Source organism: Nomascus leucogenys, chromosome 6, assembly GCF_006542625.1.
Source record: "Nomascus leucogenys isolate Asia chromosome 6, Asia_NLE_v1, whole genome shotgun sequence".
In the NCBI taxonomy this organism is placed as follows: Eukaryota; Metazoa; Chordata; class Mammalia; order Primates; family Hylobatidae; genus Nomascus; species Nomascus leucogenys.
In genome coordinates, this window is record NC_044386.1 from 83,324,545 (window position 1) to 83,349,354 (window position 24,810).

Sequence of the window (24,810 nt, forward strand, 5' to 3'; positions counted from 1 at the left end):
TGGCTAGAATTAACAGCCAAAGGGAGTAGTGTTGGATATCCCAGCTAGGATTTTAGCTGCGAAAAAAAAAAAAAAAAAAAAAAAAAAGCAAGGGCAGTTCTTTGGCGTTATTTACTGTGTCACAAACAGTATTTTCATCACAGAGAATAGTTTCTTGCCTAGAAATTTAGCCCCTTTCACACAGGTGAATAGTTATGTGACTTACTGACTGCTAAGGAGTTTTTTTAAAATATGGGTTATTGGCCAGGCGCGGTGGCTGACGCCTGTAATCCCAGCACTTTGGGAAGCCGAGGTGGGCGTATCAGGAGGTCAGGAGATCAAGACCATCCTGGCTAACACAGTGAAACCCTGTCTCTACTAAAAATACAAAAAATTAGCTGGGCATACTGGTGGGCGCCTGTAGTCCCAGCTACTCGGGAGGCTGAGGCAGGAGAATGGCATGAACCTGGGAGGCAGAGCTTGCATTGAGCCAAGATTGCGCCACTGCACTCCAGCCTGGGTGACAGAGTGAGACTCCGTCTCAAAAAAAAAAAAAAGGGTTATAAAGCAATGCTTATTTTTAGTATTGGTTTTGCCATTGAATTAATCAGTGTGTTTTCCCCTTCCCCTAAAGTAAATTCTTTATAAAATTTTAACTGTTGATTTAAAATTAGCTTTCTATACTTTAATAATACTAATAAAAATCAGCCTTAATCTTAGACATAGCATATGAAGTGTGTTATAATGTCCAGGTGGCTTTGTATTTTGATAACGTGCTATTATTATGGACTCAAATCTCATGGAAGACTTGTTTTCTTTTAACTGCTCCATGTGAATATAGGATACCGTGAACATGAGTCCATTTCTTCTTTAAAAGTGGTTCTCCTCAGTTTTTTTAAAAATCTGATTTTAAGTAAAACTTGATAATGTTTTTATGCCTCGAAGGCCAACTGCGTGCAAGGTACTCTTCAACCTAAAAAAACTTAATTTTTCCAGTGCTGGAAATAAATTTGATAAGGACAAAAATAAAATATCAAGAGTTGGGCAGAGTGGCTCACACCTGTAATCCCAACACTTTGGGAGGCTGAGGTGGACAGATCACCTCAGGTCAGGAGTTCGAGACCAGCCTGGCCAACATGATAAAACCCTGTCTCCACTGATAATACAAAAATGAGCCAGGCGTGGTGGCAGGTGCCCGTAATTCCACCTACTCGGGAGGCTGAGGAAGGATAATTGCTTGAACCTCAGAGGTAGAAGTTGCAGTAAGCCAAGATCGCGCCATTGCATTCCAGGCTAGGCAACAGAGTGAGATTCCATCTCAAAAAAAAAAAAAAAAAAAAAAATCAAAAGAGAGAAAGTTGGGGAGGGGTACTGTACAATATGCGAGAGAAAGGGTTAACATACTTATGTGTAAGAAAAATGCAGACCTAGGGTGGGTGCAGTGGCTCATGTCTGTAATCCCAGCACTTTGGGAGGCCAAGGTGGGCAGATCACTTGAGATTAGGAGTTTCATACCAGCCTGGCCGACATGGTGAAACCCCGTCTCTACTAAAAATGCAAAAAAGTTAGTTGGGTGTGGGGGCACGTGCCTGTAGTCCCAGCTACTTGGGAGGCTGAGGCACAAGATTGCTTGAACCCGGGTGACAGAGGTTGCAGTGAGCCAAGACCACGCCACTGCACAATTAAAGAAAAAAAAAGAAAAAGAAAAATGCACACCTAAGTAATGCCAACTTAGCATAGAAAAATAGGTGAAGAACATAAAGACAAGTCACAGGTTCAAATGACCAGCAAATGAGTGGAAAGAAATTTTCACTACTCAACCTAGTGAAGATTTTTTTTTTTTTTTTTTTGAGACAGAGTCTCGCTCTGTCGTCCAGGCTGGAGTACAGTGGCTCGATAGCTCACTGCAACCTCTGCCTCCCAGGTTCAAGCAATTCTCCCTGCCTCAATCTCCAAGTAGCTGGGATTACAGGTACCCGCCACCACACCCGGCTAATTTTTGTATTTTTAGTAGAGACAGGGTTTCACCATGTTGGCCAGGCTGGTCTCAAACTCCTGACCTCAGGTTATGTAGGCACCTCTGCCTCCCAAAGGTTATCTTCCCACCTCTGCCTCCCAAAGTGCTGGGATTACAGATGTGAGCAACTGCACCCGGCACAAAGATTTTTTAAAAGAATGCTTAGTGTTGCTGTGGATGCTGCACTCTTATACACTTCCGGGGGAATGTAAATTGTTGGTCTTTCTGGAAGGGAGCTTAGCAGAGCCTTTGATACCACAATTCTACTTAAGAATCTATCCCAAGAAAATAATCAGATGTGGATTTATATATAGGATGGGTCTCACAGTAGTATTTGGTGGAACCTGGAAACTGTCCAGCATTAGGGGAATGATTATGTTTTATATCCATATAAAGGAGAGTTCAGTAACTAAAAGTGGGATTTTTGTACACTTTTTAATGACATGAGAAAGTGCTCAGGCAGTAGAGGGGAAAAAACAGGACACAGAGTTTTACATAGGTAGAAGATTAATTTTGTAAGAGAACTACAGAAAAAAGATTAGGATAGTAAGTATGGTCATGTCTATCTTCAGCTCTCTTAGAACTCAGCCATGTGTGATTTTTGGGATGGAGTCCCAGAGGATATCTGAGATTCACAGGTAGTTGTTATTTAGCTTACTAAGGGAACATAAGTCTGTTTTAATCACAGTTTGGGTTTGTTTTGTTTTTGAGACAGGGTTTTGCCCTGTCAGCCAGGCTGGAGTGTAGTGGTGTGATCATGGCTCACTGCAACCTCGACCTCCTGGGGTCAAGTGATCCTCCCACCTCAGCCTCCAGAGTAGCTGGGGCTACAGGTGCACACCATCAGGCCAGGCTACTTTTAAAAAAATTTTTTTTTAGAGACAGGGCCTCACTGTGTTGCTGAGGCTGGTCTCCAACTCCTGGGCTTAAGCAATCCTCCCACCTTGGCCTCCCAAAGTGGTGGGATTATAGGTGTGAGCTACCCCATGTGGCCATAGTTTGGGCTTTTGAAAAAAGTTAGGTGGAGGAAGAGAGGTATTAGTACTCTCTGCAGTATTAGTACTTCACTGCAGTATCCCATTTGTGTGGATCTGTCTCTTGAGGGAAAGATAGGCTACTGTTCTAACACTGCTCCAGAAAATATTCTTAGTCATTAACCTTCCAAGTTAAGTAGTGGATCAGAAATGGAAAGTTGGCTTATTCATCTTTATATCGCAGGAATGGGTCCTTCTAGGCATTTTTTAAATTTCTAAATTCTAACCTATGCCTTTTCTGTTGTTTTAGTCTCCCCCGTGAGCTACTCGTAAATTTCATTTGTATACATGTATCCTTAACGTATACTGGATTTTAATCTCTCATAGATCTCGATTTGGAGATGACTGGTGTCAGTAGGAAGTGAATGAAATCAGATGGCTTCATATGAGATCTATGTACTGTACAAGAATGTAGGAAGGAAGTAGTTGTGGAAGAAGGTGGTTGGTTATTGGTGATGGGTGAAGCAAAAGGGAAATGCTGCTTTTGTATTTATCCTGTCTCTGTCTTTCTGCAGTGATTTTTTAGTTTTGTTTTTAAGATTGTTAAAGCAGCTCGAGGACAGGACCACTGTCTCTAACAGACTTGGAATAACATTTAAGCTTATACAACCAAGTGTTCATGAAACTTCATTAGCAGGGAATAGTTCCAGTAGAAGGATTGTTTGCTCATAGAAGTCTAAATGTTGGTATGTTTCTTTTCTTGTTCTTTTTTCTTCAAAAAAAATTTTTTAAGACTAGTCAAGTCTTAAAGTGCAGTAGTGAGAAGTGGGGAAATATCAAACAAGGGTTTCGATCTGTAACTGACTGAACAGTCAGTTGAGATAACTCACTACCCTCAGACCTGCTAACAGTGTCTTTTCTGAAATCTGTCCCCAATATTTAGATGAAGCTATTTGCAAATTTAGAGTACCCAAATAGATTGTCGTTTCACTTCTTTCTGTTGGATCAGAAAAGGTCTGTCTCCAAGGAACAAACTCCCTCAGATTTGTTAAGGAAATGTGTCATAAAAGGTTCTTTAAGCCAGGTCTTTTAACTGATTTGCCCTTAGGGTCTGACTTCAAAACACTGCTTCAAAAGCCAGATTCTCAACTTTCAGTTCATGTTCTGCACAATCCAGCTTTGTTCACTCTGGTACCGGTCTGGGGACCCACCCCACCCTTGTTTGTGGCTGATCACTGAGCTTTGAATAAAGGCTATGGACTGACTGTATTTTCACCATGTGCCTACTAGGCTAAGCATGATTAGTTTTTATTCTCCTAGCTTTAATAACACCCAATTCAATAACACCCAATGACACAGGGCATTATTGAAAATTATATTTGTGTGAGTTAAGGATGAAAGGATAAATTTTACTTTTAACAGCATTAGAACATAGTGTTATACCTTCCTTTGCATGTCAGATGGGTCAGTAATATCCACACAACTGGGCTTCAGTTAACAGTTTAGCTGAGGCTACAAAGTAAGCATGGGTCAGAGCTTGAGTTCTGGGCTCCAATGCAGTATCCTGGTCACTAGAATGTGCACAGTCAGCATTTGAAAGAATAAAGGTCATCAGCTGAGAAAGAGAAATACATTTGGACATGTTCTTTTGAAAATTATCTGTGTGTACACATACCCATGTTGGTATCATGTGCTTTGGGGTAGGGCATTTGAGCGAGGTTATGTTGTTAGAAATTAACCCTAAAATGTATAGACTTATTTTTGCTCTGTCATGACTTGAGCAGCACTTACTTTACTGATAATGATTTGCTGCTTATTGAACTGGCTGACTGGTGGCAACTGAGGGAGGCATTAAAAGTTGCTTTCTAGGCAAGTTGGGTTTGTTTTTCATGGTAGTGTTTTATTCAGAGTATCTCTTTGTTTTCAGAGTAAGCACCAGTCTCCAAAGAGAACTACATCCCTTCTTCCCATCAACAATGGCTCCAAAGAAAATGGGATCCATGAAGAACAAGACCAAGAGCCACAGGATCTCTTTGCAGGCAAGTTTGGACTCAAAAATTACTCTAGGAACCTTCTAAATGGCTTTGTTAAGTTGCTGAGTTAAAGTCAAAACCAAAAAAAAAAAAAATGTATTGGGCACATAACTTTATGTAAAGTACTTTTGTGGAGGATTCCAAAGTACATGAAATACAGACCCTGCCATCAAGATTCTTTCAGATTTAGGGAGTAAGATATAAATACACAATTGTTTAAGAAGGTGAGTTAAACTGTTAAACAATAACAGAAATGCAGCTGGAGGAATGATAGAAATACTAAGTCACAGGAGCTCAGAGGAGTGTGAGACCAGTGACTAAAGCAGTACCTGTAGCCTTGTGTGACCAAGACTAGGAGTAAGAAATGCATTTGGTGTCATAATCCAAAAATGTGCATACTGGTACAAAACAGAAACAAAAGTTTTATTAAATGACTTGCCCTTACTACTTCTAATACAGCCTGAAACTTTCTATTGTTTCCTTTTTCAGTGCTCTTTGCAACACATTGAATTGATTTCACAATCCACCAACAGGCTGTAACCTCCAGTTTGAAAAACACTAGTATAGGACAGTTTCTCAACCTTGGCACTATTAACATTTTGGGCTGGATAATTCTTTGTTGGGGGGTGCTGCGCTGTTCTCAACAGAGGGGGTGCTTTTGCCCCCCAGAAGACATTTAGAAACGGTTGGAGACATTTTTGGTTGTCACAGCTGGGAGTACTACTGTTATCTAGTGGGTAGAGGCCATGGGTGCTGCTAAACACTCTATAACAGGACAGGCCCTCACAACAAGGAATTGTTTAGCCCAAAATGTCAGTAGTGCTATTGTTGAAAAAACTTTGTCTAAAGTGATCTTGGGCTGGGCACAGTGGCTCACACCCGTAATCCCAGTACTTTGGGTGGCCAAGGTGGGTGGATCACTTGAGGTCAGGAATTTGAGACCAGCCTGGCCAACATAGTGAAACCCCATCTCTACTAAAAATATAAAAAATTAGCTGGGTTCCATGGCGCACACCTGTGCTCCCAGCTACTCAGGAGGCTGAGGCAGGAGAATTGCTTAAACCCTGGAGGTGGAGGTTGCAGTGAGCTGAGATTGTGCTACTACACTGCAGCCTGGGTGACAGAGCAAGACTCTACCTCAAAATAAAGAAAGAAAGAAAGAGAGAGAGAGAGAGAACGAAAGAAAGAAAGTGATCTTGGAAGAAGCAGGATTTATGTGGGAGAAAAGGAAAAAGGGGCCCCATGGTTAGGCAGGAAGTATAAGGTATGTTTGAGCGGCAGTCAGTAAAGTTGGTGGACCACAGCAGGACATTCTTGGAGAAGTCATGGAAGATAAGGCTGGAAATGTAATTTGGAAACGGATTTGGGGAGGACCTTAGACGTTAATAATTCGAGTCTGGATTTTCATCTTAATGCCAATTAAAAGCCATTGGCAGCTTTGTGTAAGGAATGTGGTATGGGCAAAGTAATGTTTTAGGAAGACTGACCTAGTGGAATTGGAATTATATTAAATTAGTTGCAGTGGGCAGAGACCAGATAATTTTTAGAAGGCAATCACAAACTAGTTCAAGAATGAAATAGCAAAGACTGAACATAAGGTAATAAAAGCAGGAAAGGAAAGGTGAAAACTTTTCAAAAGGGAAATCAACAAAGTCTGATTTTAGTGATTGAATATAATGGGTATCAAAAAAAAGTGGGGATTGAAGACAAAGTCAAAAGGTTTCAAGTCCAAGGGTTGAGAAGAAAATGGTATCATTATAGAACCCCATTCTAAAGAAGAAACTGGCTTTGGGAAAAAAGTTAGCTTTGGTTTTAGATACTTTAAATTTGAAATGCAAAGGGAAATACCCAGGAGGTGACTTGAACTTTTCTTTCCTACCTGAGGAAAGACAAGAGCTGGACATATGGGAATCATCTTTCTAGAGGTGGTAGTTGAAACTTCCATGTGAACGAGATCCTCAAAAGAGTCAATGGTGAGGAGGGAGAAAGATGAGGGTGGAGGGTAAGATCTTGGGACGACTCTTACGTTAGAACCTTGGTAGGAAATTTAAAAAACATACAAGGAAAGAAGAGATTAGAAGAAGGAATAGAAAAATTGAGATTTTCCACTTCCCTTCATCCCTGAAATTTAAATATACAGTATTTATTCTGATACTGATTATTTTTTGGATAAAATTTGTGGAGGAGGCCAGGCACGGTGGCTCAGGCCTGTAATTCCAGCACTTTGGGAGGCCAAGGTGGGAAGATTCCTTGAGCCCAGGATTTAAAACCAGCCTGGGCAACATAGCAAAACCTCATCTCTATTAAAAAATAAAAATAAATTTCTGGAGGAGAAATGATATGAAGGCAAATAATGAATTGTCTTTGGTTATATGGCAGATTGAAAAGAAAATGAATTTTCTGTCTTTGGGACCTTAACATTTATATGATCTTTCATTATAAGAAGACCTGACCTGATAGTTTAGTGTGATAGTTACCCAGTGATTGGGTTTTATACACATGAACATGTAGATCTTTATTAGGGTCATATTTGTTCATAGCGAGGATACTGATTTACTTCATTCGCCTACTAGTTTTTTAAGTAGCCAATACCTGCCTCACTTCTAAGAAAGGAACATAAGCTATCTCTAGAATGGAATGTCTACAATGAGACATTTAGTTTAGGACTTCAGTAGCTTCTCAGTTGTTTTAGATATTTGACTGTGGAAACTTAAATGTTCTGATTTCATTTTTAAATAATAAATCTAGTGATGATCAGAGTCTCTCATGGAGCCTGAATGCTTTTCCAGTACTCTTAACAGGAGTTCAAAGAGAAAAGCATGTTTTAATATAAGTTTTGGCATCTTTATCACATGAATTTCAGTAGAAGATGCACAGCTCTTCAAAAGGCTTTTTTTTTTTTTTTTTTTTTTTTTAATGAGACAGGGTCTCACTCTGTTGCCCAGGCTGGAGTGCAGTGGTGTGGTCATGGCTCACTGCAGCCTCGACCTCCCAGTCTCAAGTGATCTTCCCACCTCAACCTTCTGAGTAGCTAGGACCACAGGTGGGCACCACCACACCTGTTAATATTTGCATGTTTGTTTTGTTTTATTTTTTGTAGAGACAGGCTTTTGTCATGTTGCCCAAGCTGGCAAAAGGTTTTTAGTAGCATTCTAAAGGGCCAAATATTTTAGATGAGTGATACTTCCTGTTTCATTTCCAAACATGTTTGTTAACTGAATTATTTGTGTGGGACCTGTGTGATGTGAATATCCTATGCATACTTCAACTGGTTGCTTGTTTCAGAGACTCCTAATATCCTAGAATGTTCATTATATGTATAGTTAGTCCTCGAACAATGCAGGCGCAGTCAAAAATTTGTTTATAACTTCCCCAAAACTTTTTTTCTTTATTAATTTTTTTTTTGCACACAAAACAATAAACATTTTCTAAAAATACGTACAAACAAAAAGATGCGCATCAAACATATTAGGAAGGTTGCACATGGGAAGTCGGGGAATGGAAATAGGGGGTGGGAATTAAAATAAATGAGAGAGGGACTTTATATGGATCAGTGACAATAACTCAATCCTCTATTTGACAAAGAAGAAGGAGAAGGAAGAGGAGGAAAAAGAAAGTGGGATAAAGGATCAGAAAGGGAGGAAAATAGAAAAAATTAGAGTATGACTCCAGGGTAGACCTGTTTTGTTGTCACTGGGTTGGTTGGTTGGTTTGTCTGTTGTATTTTTCATGTTTCGCCATGTTGGCCAGACTGGTCTCGAACTCCTAGCCCGAAGTGATCAACCCGCCTCGGCCCCCCAGAGTGCTGGGACCACAGGCGTGAGCCACCACGTCCAGCCCCCACATTGCTTCTGGCCCCCGTGGCAGACCTCCCAGACGGGGCGGTCGGGCAGAGGCGCTCCCCACATCCCAGACGGGGCGGCCGGGCAGAGGCGCTCCTCACTTCCCAGATGGGGCGGCCAGGCAGAGACGCTCCTCACTTCTTCCCAGACGGGGCGGCCGGGCAGAGGTGCTCCTCACTTCTTCCCAGACGGGGCGGCCGGGCAGAGGCGCTCCTCACTTCCCAGACAGGGCGACCGGGTAGACGCGTTGCTCATTTCTTCCCAGACGGGGCGGCCGGGCAGAGGTGCTCCTCACTTCTTCCCAGACGGGGCGGCTGGGCAGAGGCGCTCCTCACTTCCCAGACGATGGGTGGCCGGGCAGAGGCGCTCCTCACTTCCCAGACGGGGCGGCCGGGCAGAGGTGCTCCTCACTTCTTCCCAGACGGGGCGGCCGGGCAGAGGCGCTCCTCACTTCCCAGACGGGGCGGCCGGGCAGAGGCGCTCCCCACATCCCAGACGGGGCGGCCGGGCAGAGGCGCTCCCCACATTCCCAGACGGGGCGGCCGGGCAGAGGCGCTCCCCACATCCCAGACGGGGCGGCCGGGCAGAGGCGCTCCTCACTTCCCAGACGGGGCGGCCGGGCAGAGGCGCTCCTCACTTCTTCCCGGACGGGGCGGCTGGGCAGAGGCGCTCCTCACTTCTTCCCGGACGGGGCGGCCGGGCAGAGGCGCTCCTCACTTCCCAGATGATGGGTGGCCGGGCAGAGGCGCTCCTCGTTTCCCAGATGGGGCGGCCGGGCAGAGGGGCGGCCGAGCAGAGACGCTTCTCACCTCCCAGACGGGGCGGCGGCCGGGCAGGGGCTGCAATCCCAGCACCCTGGTAGGCCAAGGCAGGTGGCTGGGAGGCGGAGGCTGCCGCGAGCCAAGACCACGCCACCGCACTCCAGCCCGGGCAACACCGAGCACCGTGTGAGCGAGACTCCGTCTGCAGTCCCAGCACCTCAGGAGGCCGAGGCGGGCAGAGCACTCGGCGTCAGGAGTGGAGACCAGCGTGGCCAACATGGCGAAACCGCGCCTGCAGGCAAAGGAGAAAAAGCAGGCAGCGGTGGTGGCGTGCGCCGGCAGTCCCAGGCAGTCCGCGGGGCAGGGCAGCAGGGAGCCGAGTAGATTGCAGCCTGGGCCCTAGAGGGAAAAGAAAGAGAGAAAGAGAGAGAGAGAGGGAGGGAGGGAGGGAGGGAGGGAGGGAGGGAGGGAGGAAGGAAGGAAGGAAGGAAGGAAGGAAGGAAGGAAGGAAGGAAGGAAGGAGGAAGGAAGGACAGACTTTTCTAATAGCCTACTAATAGCCTACTGTTGACTGGAAGCCTTACCGATAAGATAATCAATTAACATGTCTTTTGTATGTTACATGTATTATATACTGTATTCTTACAATAAAGTAAGCCAGAGAAAATTATTAAGAAAATCATAGGAAGGGAAATGTTTACCTTTCATTAAATGGAAGTGGTTCATCATAAAGGTTTTCATTCTTGCATCCTCACATTGAGTAAGTAGGCTGAGGCACAGGAGTGGTTGGTCTTGCTGCCTCAGGGTGGCAGAGGCAGAGGAAAATTCATGTATAAATGGACCCATGCAGTTCAAACCTGTGTTGTTCAAGGGTCAACTGTACTTTTTTGGTTGTTCGTTTTATACTCCCACCCCAGAGTCAGATTATGTTACCACCTTTCTCACTTTCCTGATAGGGATCAGATTTCATTTCTAACAGTGTGGCAACCCTGTTTGCAGACTTGATTCACATTTAATGATTAGAATACTGATCTGGGACTTGATTATGCTATACGCATATATGCATAAACCATCATCTCTGGTTTCGTTTAGCCCCAAATGAGAAAGAAGAAGAAACAGCATTCTTTGAATTTCCTAAAATTAAAAAAGAATACCTACTGATCAGACCAAACCCAAATTGATATTTATGTTTTCTGTTACTAAAAAAGAAAAAAAGTTTGGACTGTTTAGGCTTAGAGCATCTAGTTCCATTGCTCCAAGTTGAAAGTGCATTCTTGTTATTTGCATAAAAAATTTTAATGCCTAAGAATGGTACATAATGCTATTTTTAAAGTCCCTTCTCTGGAGCACTGAGGGAATGAGTCGTTCTGTTCAACTGAGTTCTCCCCAGATAGACAAAGGCAGACCTTAAGCATTATTTTTTAAACTGTTTTGAGTAGAAAGATTTTCAGATATTACATGTCTTTTTTCTCAAATTGGATAGCATATATTAAGTATAATTTAACCTTTACAAGGAGATCTAAACCATTAGGAAAAATTCTTAAACCATGACAAAATAACAGTGCTGTCATCAGGTGTGGAAAACTGCCCTTTCCCAAATGTTACTGTGCTTGTATCTTGGCTCCATTTTTTTCTAGCTTATAGTTTTCCTGACTCTTCCTTTGACGTCATTTTTTTCCTGTCAGTATGCCTGCCTCTTCTATCATATTGGTGTGTAAAGCAAATATCTGAACTTCTTTTACAAACAATTTTTCTTTTTTTTTTTGGAGACGGAGTCTCCCTCTGTCGCCCAGGCTGAAGTGCAGTGGCGCGATCTTGGCTCACTGCAACCTCTGCCTCCCTGTTCAAACAATTCTCCTGCCTCGGCCTCCTGGTAGCTAGGACTACAGGCTCAGGCCACCATACCCGGCTACTGTTTTTTTGTATTTTTAGTAGAGACGGCGTTTCATCATGTTGCCCAGGCTGGTTTCAAACTCCTGAGCTCAGGCAGTCTGCCCACCTTGGCCTCCCAAAGTGCTAGGGTTACAGGCATGAGCCGCTGTGCCCAGCCTTTTACAAACAATTATAACAAGAATAAATAGGGCTCATATAATGTTCTAAAGGAATACTCCTAAGATTAAAATTGACAAACTAAATTAGCTGGCTGTGGTGGTGTGCACCTGTAGTACCAGCTATTCAGGAGGCTGAGGCAGGAGAATCACTTGAACCCGCGAGGTGGAGGTTGCAGTGAGCCCAGATCGTGCCACTGCACTCCAACCTGGGTGACAGAGTGAGACTCTGTCTAAAAAATAAATAAAATTAAAAAAAATAAAATTGATAAACTTATTTTGGCTGTGTTGTCTTTTTGCTTATCCTTGGTTCTTGCCTAAATTCTAGGTAGGAGAGGGTAGCCAAGTGGGTGTATTTGGAAAGGAGAAGGAGAAGGAGAAGTTGTTCTACTAAGCCTGTGCTAGAAGAGCACTTCCCTTACCTTCCTCCCCTTTTCTCCTTGTAAACATTTTATGACTCTTAGTCTAAGAGCCTCTATGTATTGAGAGTGCTTGCTATTGTTCTTATAAGTTCTTAGCCTACACAAGTTTAGCCTTCAGACTTATTACTGACCTTCATTTTAAAATATCAACTTCATTTTAGATGCCACAGTGGAGCTATCCTTGGACAGCACACAAAATAATCAGAAGAAGGTGCCAGCGAGAACACTCATTTCTCTTCCTCCGCAGGAAGCCACAAATTCTTCAAAGCCCCAGCCAACCTATGAGGAGGTGAGAATCTGTGTTCTTGGTCTTACCGCTTTTAGATGTTTAGGACTGTGTACTGCCAGTCTGAAGTGTAGTTGAGTATGAACCTTGGGAAAATATTTATGACTCTTGAAGGAGATCTTTATGGTTAATGGACAGCCAGAATCCAATACAGGAGGTCTTTCTTGGGCAGAGTATCTATTGCCCAGAGCACAAAGGCTTTCAATGGTTACTAAAGATACTTAGTGTGTGAAGCTTCCATATTCAGGAGTATAGTTTCTCCTCACTTCCTTCCTAGCCTGCAAGAGGCAAGTCTTTCTAAATCTGGCAGTTATTCATTGTCATCAAAATAAGATTTTAAGGGGATACATGTAACAAAGACTTGTAAGCTGGCTCCTAATTTAAAATTTTGAGAGTTGGTTCATTGGGATTGTTGGGAATGGACAAAAGCTGAACACTGAAGGATACATCTTGATTTTATTAGATTGGTGTAAGGTTATTACAGGGTAAAATTGATAGCTTTTTTTTCATGTCAACTCTCATGATTTGTCTTTTCTTTAAAAAGCTAGAGGAAGAAGAACAGGAGGATCAATTTGATTTGACAGTCGGTATAACTGATCCTGAGAAGATAGGTAAGTGGTTCTTAGGACTCCTTGTGATGTTAGGATGTGGCTGTGGAAAGCATAGGTAGCTAATTTCAGGATGGCTACCCCCAGAGTTGAACTAGTCAATGTGAAGTACTTAATTAGTATCTTTTCTGTAAAAGTAGAGCCCTTGCTATGTTTCTGAGGCCAGAGACTGCAGTTACTCAATGCGTTAGTCAGTCTTTTCTTGGCTTCAGGAAGAAAAATCAGCGTCATCAAATACTACTAGAATCCCTTTTTATTTTTATTCTTTTGTTTTTTTTGTTTTTTAGAGACAAGGCCTCATTTTGTCACCCAGAATGGAGCACAGTAGCACTATCATAGCTCACTATCACCTCCAGCTCCTGGACTCAAGCAATCCTCCCACCTCAGCCACCCCAGCCGCCCAAGTAGCTGGGACTACAGGCACATGCTACCGTGCTAACTAATTTTTTTTTTTTAAGAGATGGGGTCTTGCTATGTTGCCCAGGCTGGTCTCAAACTCCTGGCCTCAAGTGATCCTCCTGCCTTAGCCTCTTAAAGCACCGAGATTACAGGCATGAGCCACCGCACCCAGCTAGAGTCTCTTTTTAAAAACCCCAACAGGCCAGCCATGGTGGCCCACACCTGTAATCCCAGCACTTTGGGAGGCGAAGGCAGGCAGATCACTTGAGGTCAGGAGTTCAGCCAGGCCAACATGGTGAAACCCCATCTATACTAAAAATGAAAAAATGGGCCAGGCGTGGTGGTGTGCGCCTATAATTGCACCTACTCAGGAGGCTGAGGCCAGAGAATCGCTTGAACCCGGGAGGTGGAGGCTGCAGTGAGCTGAGATCATGCCACTGCGCTCCATCCTGGGCGACAGAGCAAGACTGTGTCTTAAAAACAAAACAAAACAAAACAAAACAAAAAACCAACATTATCTTCTCCTTCAGAGTTGATAAGACCATTTTACTGTCTTTTGAGATGGCAAATTCCATGTAAGCACCCTAAAAAATACATGTTCTAAAATTGAGGGACACTGAACTTATTTTTTCCCTCAAGAAGTTTGAAACTCTCATTTATACACATACTTTTGATAACCTTATGAGGTGGGGAAGTCTATCTGTGGGATCCAGGTTGAATTGTACTCAAAATTGAAGTTAGATCTTCTAAAAGCATAACACTTAACTTTGTCTAGACTTGGATTTTTAGGATGGCTTTCCCCTCTCCCAAGCTTGCAAGAGTTATCCCTGAGTGGAGAACAATAGGCCTCATCTTTCCTTGTTCTAGCTGTAGTCCCTTACGGAAGAGGCTATACAGAGCCTGTCTTCCTAAACAGGAGTGGTGTTTATACAGTTAAGAGGACAAATGTAATTCTCAATTCTTGGTCTTTTTGGAACTAGGGACAGGAACTTGTTAGACTTTATGCCAAAATGGTTGTCTTTTTTTTTTTTTGTCTGTCCCCCAGACTGGAGTGCAGTGGTACGATCACAGCTCACTGCAGCCTCGACCTCCCCAGGCTCAGGTGATCCTTCCACCTCAGCCTCCCGAGTAGCTGTGACTACAGGTGTGCATCACCATGCCTGGCTAATTTTTTTATATTTTTTGTAGACAGGGTTTCACCATGTTGCCTAGCCTGGTCTCCGGCCAAAATGGTTGTCATTAAACTGTTGATTTTAGGCCAGGTGCAGTGGCTCACATGTGTAATCCCAGCAGTTTGAAAGGCCAAGGCAGAGGCTGGGCGCGGTGGCTCACGCCTGTAATCCCAGCACTTTGGGAGGCCGAGGCGGGTGGATCACGAGGTCAGGAGATCGAGACTATCCTGGTTAACACGGTGAAACCCCGTCTCTACTAAAAATAGAAAAAATTAGCCGGGCGCAGTGGTGGGCGCCTGTAGTCCCAGCTACTAGGGAGGCTGAGGCAGGAGAATGGCGTGAACCCGGGAGGCGGAGCTTGCAGTGAGCCGAGATCGCGCCACTGCACTCTAACCTGGGCGAAAGAGCAAGACTCCGTCTCAAAAAAAAAAAAAAAAAAAAGAAAGGCCAAGGCAGGAGGATCACTTAAACCCAGGAGTTCAGGACCAGCCTGCCCAACATGGCAAGACCATGACTTTACAAAAAGTAAAAAATTAGCCGTGTCTCTACAAAAAAATAAAAAATTACAGAGGCATGGCAGTACATGCCTGTAGTCCCACGTACTTGGGAGGCCGAGGTAGGAGGATCACTTGAGCCTGGAAGGTCAACGCTGCAGTGAGCTGAGGTAACACTACGGCACTCCAGCTTGGGTAACAGAGTGAGATCCTATCTCAGAAAGAAAAATTTTTTTTTAAATTTGAACTGTTGAGTCTTACTTTTCCCAGACTGTTGGACTGGTAGGATGTTTTTGAGCATCTTACACAGTTCTTCATCTAACAGAAAAGGAAATTGAGGACCAAAAAGGAAGTAGCTTTCCTGTGAGGGCACAGTGTGGCCCATGATAGATCCTGGACCAGGACTTTGGATGATATGTCTAGATTCTCTCTTGCTTCTCTAATATTTATGGATATTCTATAAACATTAATTTTAAGCTAGTTATTCACTGCTTTAAATCCTTGGTGGAATAAGATGAATGAATGGCACTTATTCTCTTAAAATGTAATAAGTCATGATGTCTGAACCAGGAGAGGGAACATACTGGTTTCCTAAGGCTGCTGTAGCAAAGTACCACAAACTGGTTAAAACAACAGAAATTTCTCACAGTTTTGGAGGCCAGAAATCTCAAATCCTGGTGTCGGCAGGCCATTCTCACTGTGAAGGCGCTAGGGAAGGACTGTTCATGCCTCTCTCTCAGCTTCTGGCAGTCTCAGGCCTTCCTCGGCTTGTCGATGCATCACTTCAGTCTCTGCCTTTGCTGTCATGTGGCATCCTTCCTAAGCATCTCCACATTGCCTTCCCTGTATGCATGTCTATCTCTGTGTGCACATTCCCTCTTTAACAAATAAGGACACCAACCTGAGTGGAGTAGGGCCCACCCTAATGTCTTCATTTTAACTCAATTACATTGGTAAAGACCCTGTTACTAAATAAGATCACATTCTGAGGAACTGGGAGTTAGAACGTAAAACGTACCTATTTTGAAGGGGACACAATTTATCCCATTACAGAGAGTAATTTAAACAGCCCATGGATCAGATGCGTTTAAACACAAATCACTCTTGGTGATAAGTTTTCATCTCTTTGCACTGTAGTCTAGTTTCTTAGTCATGTTGATGCCAAGAAACCAGCTAATTAAAATATTTTCATATTCAAGACCTGATCTTTATAACAACACATTCTGTTTGTGTGGGCTGTTTATTCAACATGTGCTTCTTGTTCCTGCACACATCTAAATAATTTAGAATTTAACTTTTACCAGGATATGCTTTTTAGAGCCTTGGTAATTTGCATATGTTATCTTCAACTCTGAAATTATTCTGGAAATTTACGTAAATTTAAAGCCTTGTATTACTAGCTCATTTGCAGATCTGTGTGCTCTCTATGTACATGCAATATGTCTCTTTTCATGTACATTGCCTAAGTAAAAGCAGCTGAGAAACAAAATATCTGAAGATCCTGCTTTTCTGTTTTCTCTGTGTTTGCATTTAAACTTTCTTAATTGGAGGCACTAAATTATGGGATTGACTTCTTGGACATTTGACCATAACTATTCTGCTGTGAATGAAATTTTGAATATTACTTCTATAAAATAAACTTAGATTTCTTTTTTTTTCTTTTATCAGTAGTAAACATCCTTAGTAGTATTGGGTAATGTTAGTAAGGTGGTTTAGAAGAGAACTAAAGTTGGTAATCAGTATAAAATAATTTCTAAAGTTTAGCTTATAGTTTCTGTTTTATATACACCCTTTTGGTAGGGGCTGGAGAAGTATAGCAGACAAGCCCTGTATTCCTATGTAATCTTCAAATTCTTGGTAAATTTTTCAAAAAGCAGGCATTTCCAGCCATCTTATTGAAACCAAGTTATAATGTGTGATGCTGCTGATCCAGTACTGCCTGCTCTTCCTTCCCTTGGCCCCTCACCCCTCACCCCAGAACCAGTTCAGAGGCTTAAGCAGCTGGTAACTGTTGACCTAGATTTTCCTGTTTGATGTGGGAAGGAATCAAGGGTGGGGGAGGCAGGGAACAAAACCAACCCCAAACACCATAGTCCAGCACTGGAGCTATGTCTGTTTGGATTCCAGAATATGTCTTTTCAGTGCTCAGGGTATCAGTGGCATCTTTATCTCCTTAAGTGGTCTAGGTCAGGACATCACCACAGACAAAAACAATAGCTTGAATCCCAAATTATTTAACAGTCAAAGGCTTTTTCATAAAAATAATTGCTCCAGGAAAGGGAGATTTGTGTGACATTAGGCAGCCAAAGTGTCTTCCTGCCAGACCCTTTGCTCTTGGTGAACATGCTAGATCAGAGAGGTCAGTGTACCCCCCGGCACCAATGGAGGGGGTTGTGACGATGTTTCTGAAAGAGCAAATCGAGCCCAGAGCTAGCCTAGGGTAGAACTACTTGTTTCCTTTTACATCAGTTGCTTCCTTCTCCTCCTGCTTTATACAGCAAGAGAATTGTTTGGTTTCGGACAGATGTGTGTAGCCAGCCCAAATATTGGCATGGTAACAACTGATGGATTGTCAGTATCCAGTGCTGCTTTGTGGAGGGTATAAATGGAGCCTGGCCTGGCTTTGGAACAGAGGGCTGACTCTTTGTGTAACTCAAACTGGGGCCCAGCCAGCATCCATGGGGGCTTACTATGTGCCACAGAGGCCCTGAGGCAAAGTAGGAACTGGATTCTAAGATTGCATATAAAGCTTGGAGATTAAACAAGCATCCCTTCTTATCCAGGGTTCCTGTGGCTTTTATGATTCCTGGTTAAATGTTAGCTGGATTGGCACTGCTTTGGTTTGCAAGATAATCTTCCGCTTTCTTCTTCTCCCACAGGGGATGGTATGAATGCATATGTAGCCTACAAAGTTACAACACAGGTGAGTCCAGGTGACCCTGCTGATGACCATCTTCATAGACTTTGGTGCTTATACCAAGGTCATCATTCAGATTATTTCTGGGTATCTCCTTTGTTTCTTTGCCAACATCTTCATGTTTACTCAAGATGGAGCAAGCCTGCATCCCCTTGGTAATCTCATCTGGGTACTCCAGACTGAGTCTTTTTAATACTTTTCCAGAAAGCTAACATTTCAATGTGGTTCTATTAAGTCGTGGTATATCTGATACAGCCCCATCCTTCTTAGAGAACCATGTGGTTTGGAGCTAGATTCACAGATTGTCCTAAACTATCGTTTAAAATCTTCAATGCTTCTGAGGTTTCAGAGAGCTTTTTTTAATACTTAACCTTTTGCCCCACTGGTCTGCTCTTCTTTTGTATATAATATTAATGCATACAAAATGTACACAATGTTGTATACAAGTTATGAAGCATAATGAATGAAGCCCTAAACTTACCACTAGTCTTGAGTACCATTGGATCCACCTGCGTGTTTTTCCATCATATCCCCTGCCTCATACCTTAGAGATGCCCTTTCTCCTGAGTTGTCTCTCATTTCTTTTATAAGAAATCTTTACATATATATATACACATATATATATGTGTATCTATATGTATATGTGTATATATATATTAGACTGTTTTGCTTTGTTTTGAGTTTCATAAAAATAGTATCATGGGGGCCGGGCGCGGTGGCTCACGCCTGTAATCCCAGCACTTTGGGGGGCCAAAGTGGGCGGATCACGAGGTCAGGAGATCGAGACCATCCTGGCTAACACGGTGAAACCCCGCCTCTACTAAAAATACAAAAAAAATTAGCTGGGCGTGGTGGCAGGCACCTGTAGCCCCAGCTGCTGGGGAGGCTGAGGCAGGAGAATGGCGTGAACCCGGGAGGCGGAGCTTGCAGTTAGCCAAGATCGCGCCACTGCACTCCAGCCTGGGCGACAGAGCGAGACTCTGTCTCAAAAAAAAAAAAATAGTATCGTGCTGATAATTGTGCTTGCTTTATTTAGCATTGTTTCTCTCACCCATCCTTGATGGTCATAGCTGTAGTTAGTTCATATACCACAAAATATTTATGTTTTTCTGTTGTGAACATTTTCTGCTGTCAACATGTTTCTGGTTTTTGTAACTGGGAACTTTCTTGCACGTCTCTAGTGCACACGTGGAAGGGTTTCTCTAGAGTGTGTAACCAGGAGTAATTCCTGTGGGTCATAGGTACTGCAAATATTGGACACAAGGAATACAAACTGTTTTTTAAACTCTTTGTACCAATTTATACCCCATCAGCAGTATATAAAAGTTCCCATTGATTCACTTCCTTGCCAGCAATTGGTGAGGCCAACCTCCTTAAATTTTGCCTATCTGGTGAGTTTAAAGTGAACTGTCATTGTGATGTAGGCCTAACCTTTTTTGGTAGAAATCTGCTTTGTATTGTCTCTCTACTACTTGTTGGCCTGCGTCCTGTGAGCTCTAGATTATGACACTTTAGAGGTTACTGTCTACAGCTTAGACATTTCATCCAATTCCCACCCTGCTCATCACCTGCTTCCCCTTCTTAGAAGCACTTTTTGTCTGTCTTTAGTTTGGCTGCTGTAATTCCAGCAGCTAATACCCTTAAATAAGTCAATGAGGCTGGGTGCAGTGGCTCACGTCTGTAATCCCAGTACTTTGGGAGGCTGAGGCAGGTGGATCACCTAAGGTCAGGAGTTTGAGACCAGCCTGGCCAACATGGTGAAACCCCATCTCTACTAAAATACAAAAATTAGTCGGGCGTCGTGGCAGGAGCCTGTAATCCCAGCCACTCAGGAGGCTGAGACGAGAATTGCTTGAACCCGAGAGGTGGAGGTTGCAGTGAGCCGAGATTGCACCACTGCACTCCAGCCTGGGTGACAGAGTGAGACTCCATCTCAAAAAAAAAAAAAGGCAGTGAAGAATGAGCTGGGTATGGTAGTGTGTGCCTGTATTCCTAGCTATTTGGGAGGCTGAGGTGGGAGGATTGCTTAAGCCCAGGAGTTTGAGGCTGCAGTAAGCTATGATCGCACCAATGCACTCCAGCCTGGGCAACAAAGTGAGATCCTATCTCCAAAAAAGAAAAAAAAAAAAAAAGTCAATAAAAGATGAATGGGTTACTGGTTACTGTAGAATTCTAGAACTGAACATTTCTTTCTTTAGAACAAGAGTTCTTAACCTGGGAATGAAACTGTATTTGGATTTTTTTTTTCCTCAAAGGTCACCATGGCTTCAGATGTATTTGAATTTAATTGATTGCCTTTATAATCCTATATATTTTTTGCATTTAAAATCATTATTCTGAGAAGAGCTCCTTAGGCTCCCAGAATGCCAAAGGGGGAACTATAGTTTTAAAAAGTTTAAGACTCTCTGCCTTGGAGAAAGTTATTTGCCAGGTGACTGAAGGGTAGGGATCTGGGAAATGGGTTTCTTTAATGTCAATAGGATGACTTTCAAGATACCATCCCCTATTTGGAATGAAATTGCCTTGTTTTTTTTCCTGTCCCCAAGACGAGCTTACCATTGTTCAGAAGCAAACAGTTTGCAGTAAAAAGAAGATTCAGTGACTTTCTGGGTCTTTATGAGAAGCTTTCCGAGAAGCACTCTCAGAATGGCTTCATTGTCCCTCCTCCACCAGAGAAGAGCCTCATAGGTAAGCCTGTGGTCTTTCATTCCACTTGGATTGTTTTCCTTTGCATTCTCTCCAAAATTCACTTACTGTTTAGTATATGAGACTACTTCTATTAACAGTCTTGTGGTTAGAAAAGAGACATTTCCAGTGTTTTCCTACCCTGGAGGTCTAGAGAAAAATAGCATATTTTGGCATGTTCTCCTTGGATGCAGTAGGAGCTCTGGGTTTAGCCTCCAGGGTTGTTATGTTCATTTGTTTTCTGTTGGTCTGCAGGAGTCTTAAATGATTGCTGTTGCCTCCAGATTGAAATAGACTGCATTGGATTAGGGGTCAGAGGAAGGAACCTCTTCATTTTTTTGTTTGTTTTTTTGGTTTTTTGGTTTTTGTTTGTTTGTTTGTTTGTTTTTGAGGTGGAGTCTCACTCTGTCACCAGGCTAGAGTGCAGTGGCGCGATCTCAGCTCACTGAAACCTCCGCCTCCTGGGTTCAAGCGATTCTCCTGCCTCAGCCTCCCAGTAGCTGGGACTACAGGTGCCCACCACCATGCCCAGCTAATTTTTGTATTTTTAGTAGACAGGGTTTTACCACATTGGCCAGGATGGTCTTGATCTCTCGACCTCATGATCCGCCCGCCTTGGCCTCCCAAAGTGCTGGGATTACAGGTGTGTGCCACTGCGCCCGGCCAGGAGCCTCTTCATTAACATCAGTTGATGTTTGTACTCAGGGTTCCATGGCTGCCTTTTTAAGAAAATGTTTACTCTGCAAGTCCTAGAGTTTAGAACCTTCAGCACTTAGAAACTAGTTTTCAAAAGTGGCTCTCATGTAAAGAACCTTTTGTTCAGCCGGGCGCGGTGGCTCACGCCTGTAATCCCAGCACTTTGGGAGGCCGAGGCAGGCGGTTCACAAGGTCAGGAGATTGAGACCATCCTGGCTAACATGGTGAAACCCCGTCTCTACTAAAAAGACAAAAAATTGGCTGGGCGTGGTGGCGGGTGCCTGTAGTCCAGCTGCTTGGGAGGCTGAGGCAGGAGAATGGCGTGAACCTGGGAGGCAGAGCTTGCAGTGAGCCAAGATAGTGCCACTGCACTCCAGCCTGGGCGACAGAGCGAGACTCCGTGTCAAAAAAAAAAAAAGAACCTTTTGTTCATCCCTGCACATAACATAGAAGTGGCCTTAGGCTGTGTGCTAGCCTCACTGCCTTTCCTCCTCTTGACACTTAAAAAAAAAAAAAAAAAAGGATTTATCCTGTTCATGATGATTTATGGTTATTTTGCTTTTTAAATTCCATTCTAGGGATGACAAAAGTGAAAGTTGGGAAGGAAGATTCTTCTTCTGCAGAATTTCTTGAAAAACGGAGGGCTGCTTTAGAAAGGTAAGTGCCATACAGCAATTTTCCTGAATAACGTGAGGACAGATGAGAAGCTGAAAAGTGAGTCTAAATGATGAGACAGTCCTTTGAGTTAGAGATGAAACGTGAATGAATTGAAGTTGCACACCTCCATATTATCTCTTAACTTTTCCTGAGTCGCTTATTTTCCCACTTCTTGGGAATAGACCATCTTCTGTTTTTTCCCCATCCTGAGTGAGCAGGCAGTCATATTCTTAGACAATCAAATATGAATGGCTCTGAGGTTTCTTTCTGACCAGTTATTTTTCTCTCCCTTTTTGGAAATGTCAGGAATGTGAACTTGAATATGCTTACAAGGAGAGTCCTGCTTAAGTACCTTATCTCAGGGTACTTTAAGTACAAAAAGTACAAAAGACATGGTATCACTGCCAGCACTTTGTGACGCCCAGAACCTTCTGAGGCCAGCTCAACTAACCAGATGATAACTGCTTACCTTTTAGGTACCTGCAGAGGATTGTAAATCATCCTACTATGTTACAGGACCCTGACGTCAGAGAGTTCTTGGAAAAAGAAGAGGTTAGTATTCAGTGCAAACTGAATTTCATAATTTATATCTGCCCCTAGTGAAATGAAACCAGCTCATTCCAAAAATATGTGAGCACTTAACATGCCTAGTACTAGACTGTATCCTAGTTTTGTGTGAACCCCTGAGAGTGAGAAGTATTTTTCAGCCTTTGAAATAAAAGAAGCTCTGCCCAAAGTCAAAAGCAGTTGGTTGTAAGGGTCAAATAGCAGCCTAGTATTGTCTTACTGGATCAACACAGTGATCTATTTGGCAGGTCCTTGGCATGTTGTAGGTTACTTCTTGGCTCAGATTGAATGCATATTTTATGCCAGGCGGGTCACTGGTTAAAAACCAGTTACTGCAAACCACAGAACTGCCATTTAGGAAAAGTGTTAATTGAAGTAGACCGTCTCTTTCACAGGCTATGCATAGGCTAGTCATGATTCTCAAAAATTGAAAACAGCCCAATTGCTAACAGTGGAAGAATTAAGTAAAATATATCAGTATAACCAAATATTTGATTCTCATCATAAAGTATACAGAAATGTTAGTACATGGTCATGTACGTTAAAATAATTACAAAATGTGAAACATGAAATAGCATATAAATACAGCTGTAGAAACATGTAAGTCATTAAGAATCAAAAGAAACACTGGAGTGAAATGTTTCATCTCACAGGAAAGCAAACTAGAAGGAAGTAAGTGACCGGGTAGGGCTATCATTTTGCTTTAATTTTTATTTTTAAATTTTTCTTTTATTTGTATATAGTATGTGTTACTCCAGTGAAGAAAATGATACTAAATAAATGAGGGGTTTTTTCCTCTAAAATGAAATGTTTTCATTAAAAATTCCCTGTCAAATTCTTCAAATCTTTTAGTCTTTTCTTGTGGATATTCTTAAATCCCTTCTTCCTTTTCACCTTCTCGTCTTTACTCCATACCCCTAAGCAGGGTATGTCTGTAGCAGTACTGTGGACACTTTGGGTCAGATAGTTCTTTGTCGTAGGGGTTGTCCTATGCATTGCAGGAGGTTTTAGCAGCATTCCTGGTACCTACCCACTAGATCCAGGTAGCACCCCCTCCCCAGTTATAACAACCACAATCATCTCTAGACATTGCCAAATGTCCCCTAGGAAGCAAAGTGGCCCCAAGTTTAGAACTACTGCCAGGCCGGGCGCGGTGGCTCATGCCTTTAATCCCAGCACTTTGGGAGGCTGAGGCAGGAGGATCACCTGAGGTCAGGAGTTCGAGACCAGCCTGGCCAACATGGCAAAATCCCTTCTCTACTAAAAATACAAAAATTAGCTGGTCGTGGTGGTGGGCACCTATAATCCCAGCTACTTGGGAGGCTGAAGCAGGATAATCACTTGAACCCTGGAGGCAGAGGTTGCAGTGAGCTGAGATCATGCCACTGCACTCCAGCCTGGGCGACAAGAGCAAGACTCCATCTCAAAAAAAAAAAAAAAAAAAATACTGCCATAGAGTCCTGAACACTAAAATCTGACTTTTTAGCATAGTATGCTGTATATGCTATAGATTTTTCAGCGTCCTTTCCATGCCCTAGGAGAGTAATGGGGAGACTGAACAGCAATCAGATTGTTTCTAAATATTTGGCATGCTTGACTACTAGGTTATCCCTGAAAGTAGCCTTGATCTGAATCAATAATTTTCTTGTCCTTGGATATTTGTTCACTGAAGAAAATTCGCACACAGCACGATTTCAGTGTCTTAAGTCTTTTAAGTCTGGTTTTGTACAAAGTACGCTAATCCAAGGGAACTTTTGGCTTTTAACAAGAGTGTGCTTGGTACTTAAGCAGTTCATGCCTGGGTAGGCAGACAATCTCAATTTGAGGTCACCTGGCCACGTAACACCCTAGTCTACTTTTTTTCTGTATAAAATATCAAAAGCTGAAAATGTTGCTGATTCTTTTTAACATGGTTCTTGATTTTTCTTTATGGACATGTTAGTTGTGGATTACTCAGACTGCCTTTGAAAACAATTTACAGTTCAAATAATTTGTCTGGCAAGTTTTGGGCATGCCATCTGATGGATACTAATTCTTCTGAACCTAAAATAGGGGCAGCAGATAACTTGCCATCCCTGCCTTCTTGGTCTTGTAGCTGCCACGTGCCGTGGGTACCCAGACATTGAGTGGTGCTGGTCTCCTCAAGATGTTCAACAAAGCCACAGATGCCGTCAGCAAAATGACCATCAAGATGAATGAATCGGACATTGTGAGTAGCCCTGTGCCTCTTACCCCTCCACCTATACCTCAGGC

At 42.9% G+C, this 24,810-nt stretch overlaps 1 protein-coding gene across 2 annotated transcripts in view; it reads left to right on the top strand.

Moving 5' to 3' along the window:
- SNX1 (sorting nexin 1) overlaps positions 1-24,810 on the top strand; it is a 45,234-nt gene that overhangs the window by 12,142 nt on the left and 8,282 nt on the right. For both annotated transcript variants that reach the window (XM_030814540.1, XM_030814539.1), the window contains exons 2-9: positions 4,898-5,009; positions 12,238-12,365; positions 12,907-12,973; positions 17,915-17,958; positions 20,499-20,640; positions 21,912-21,990; positions 22,467-22,542; positions 24,653-24,766. In XM_030814540.1, coding sequence (XP_030670400.1) covers positions 4,898-5,009; positions 12,238-12,365; positions 12,907-12,973; positions 17,915-17,958; positions 20,499-20,640; positions 21,912-21,990; positions 22,467-22,542; positions 24,653-24,766 — 762 coding nt within the window. The remainder of the gene's footprint in view (positions 1-4,897; positions 5,010-12,237; positions 12,366-12,906; positions 12,974-17,914; positions 17,959-20,498; positions 20,641-21,911; positions 21,991-22,466; positions 22,543-24,652; positions 24,767-24,810) is intronic.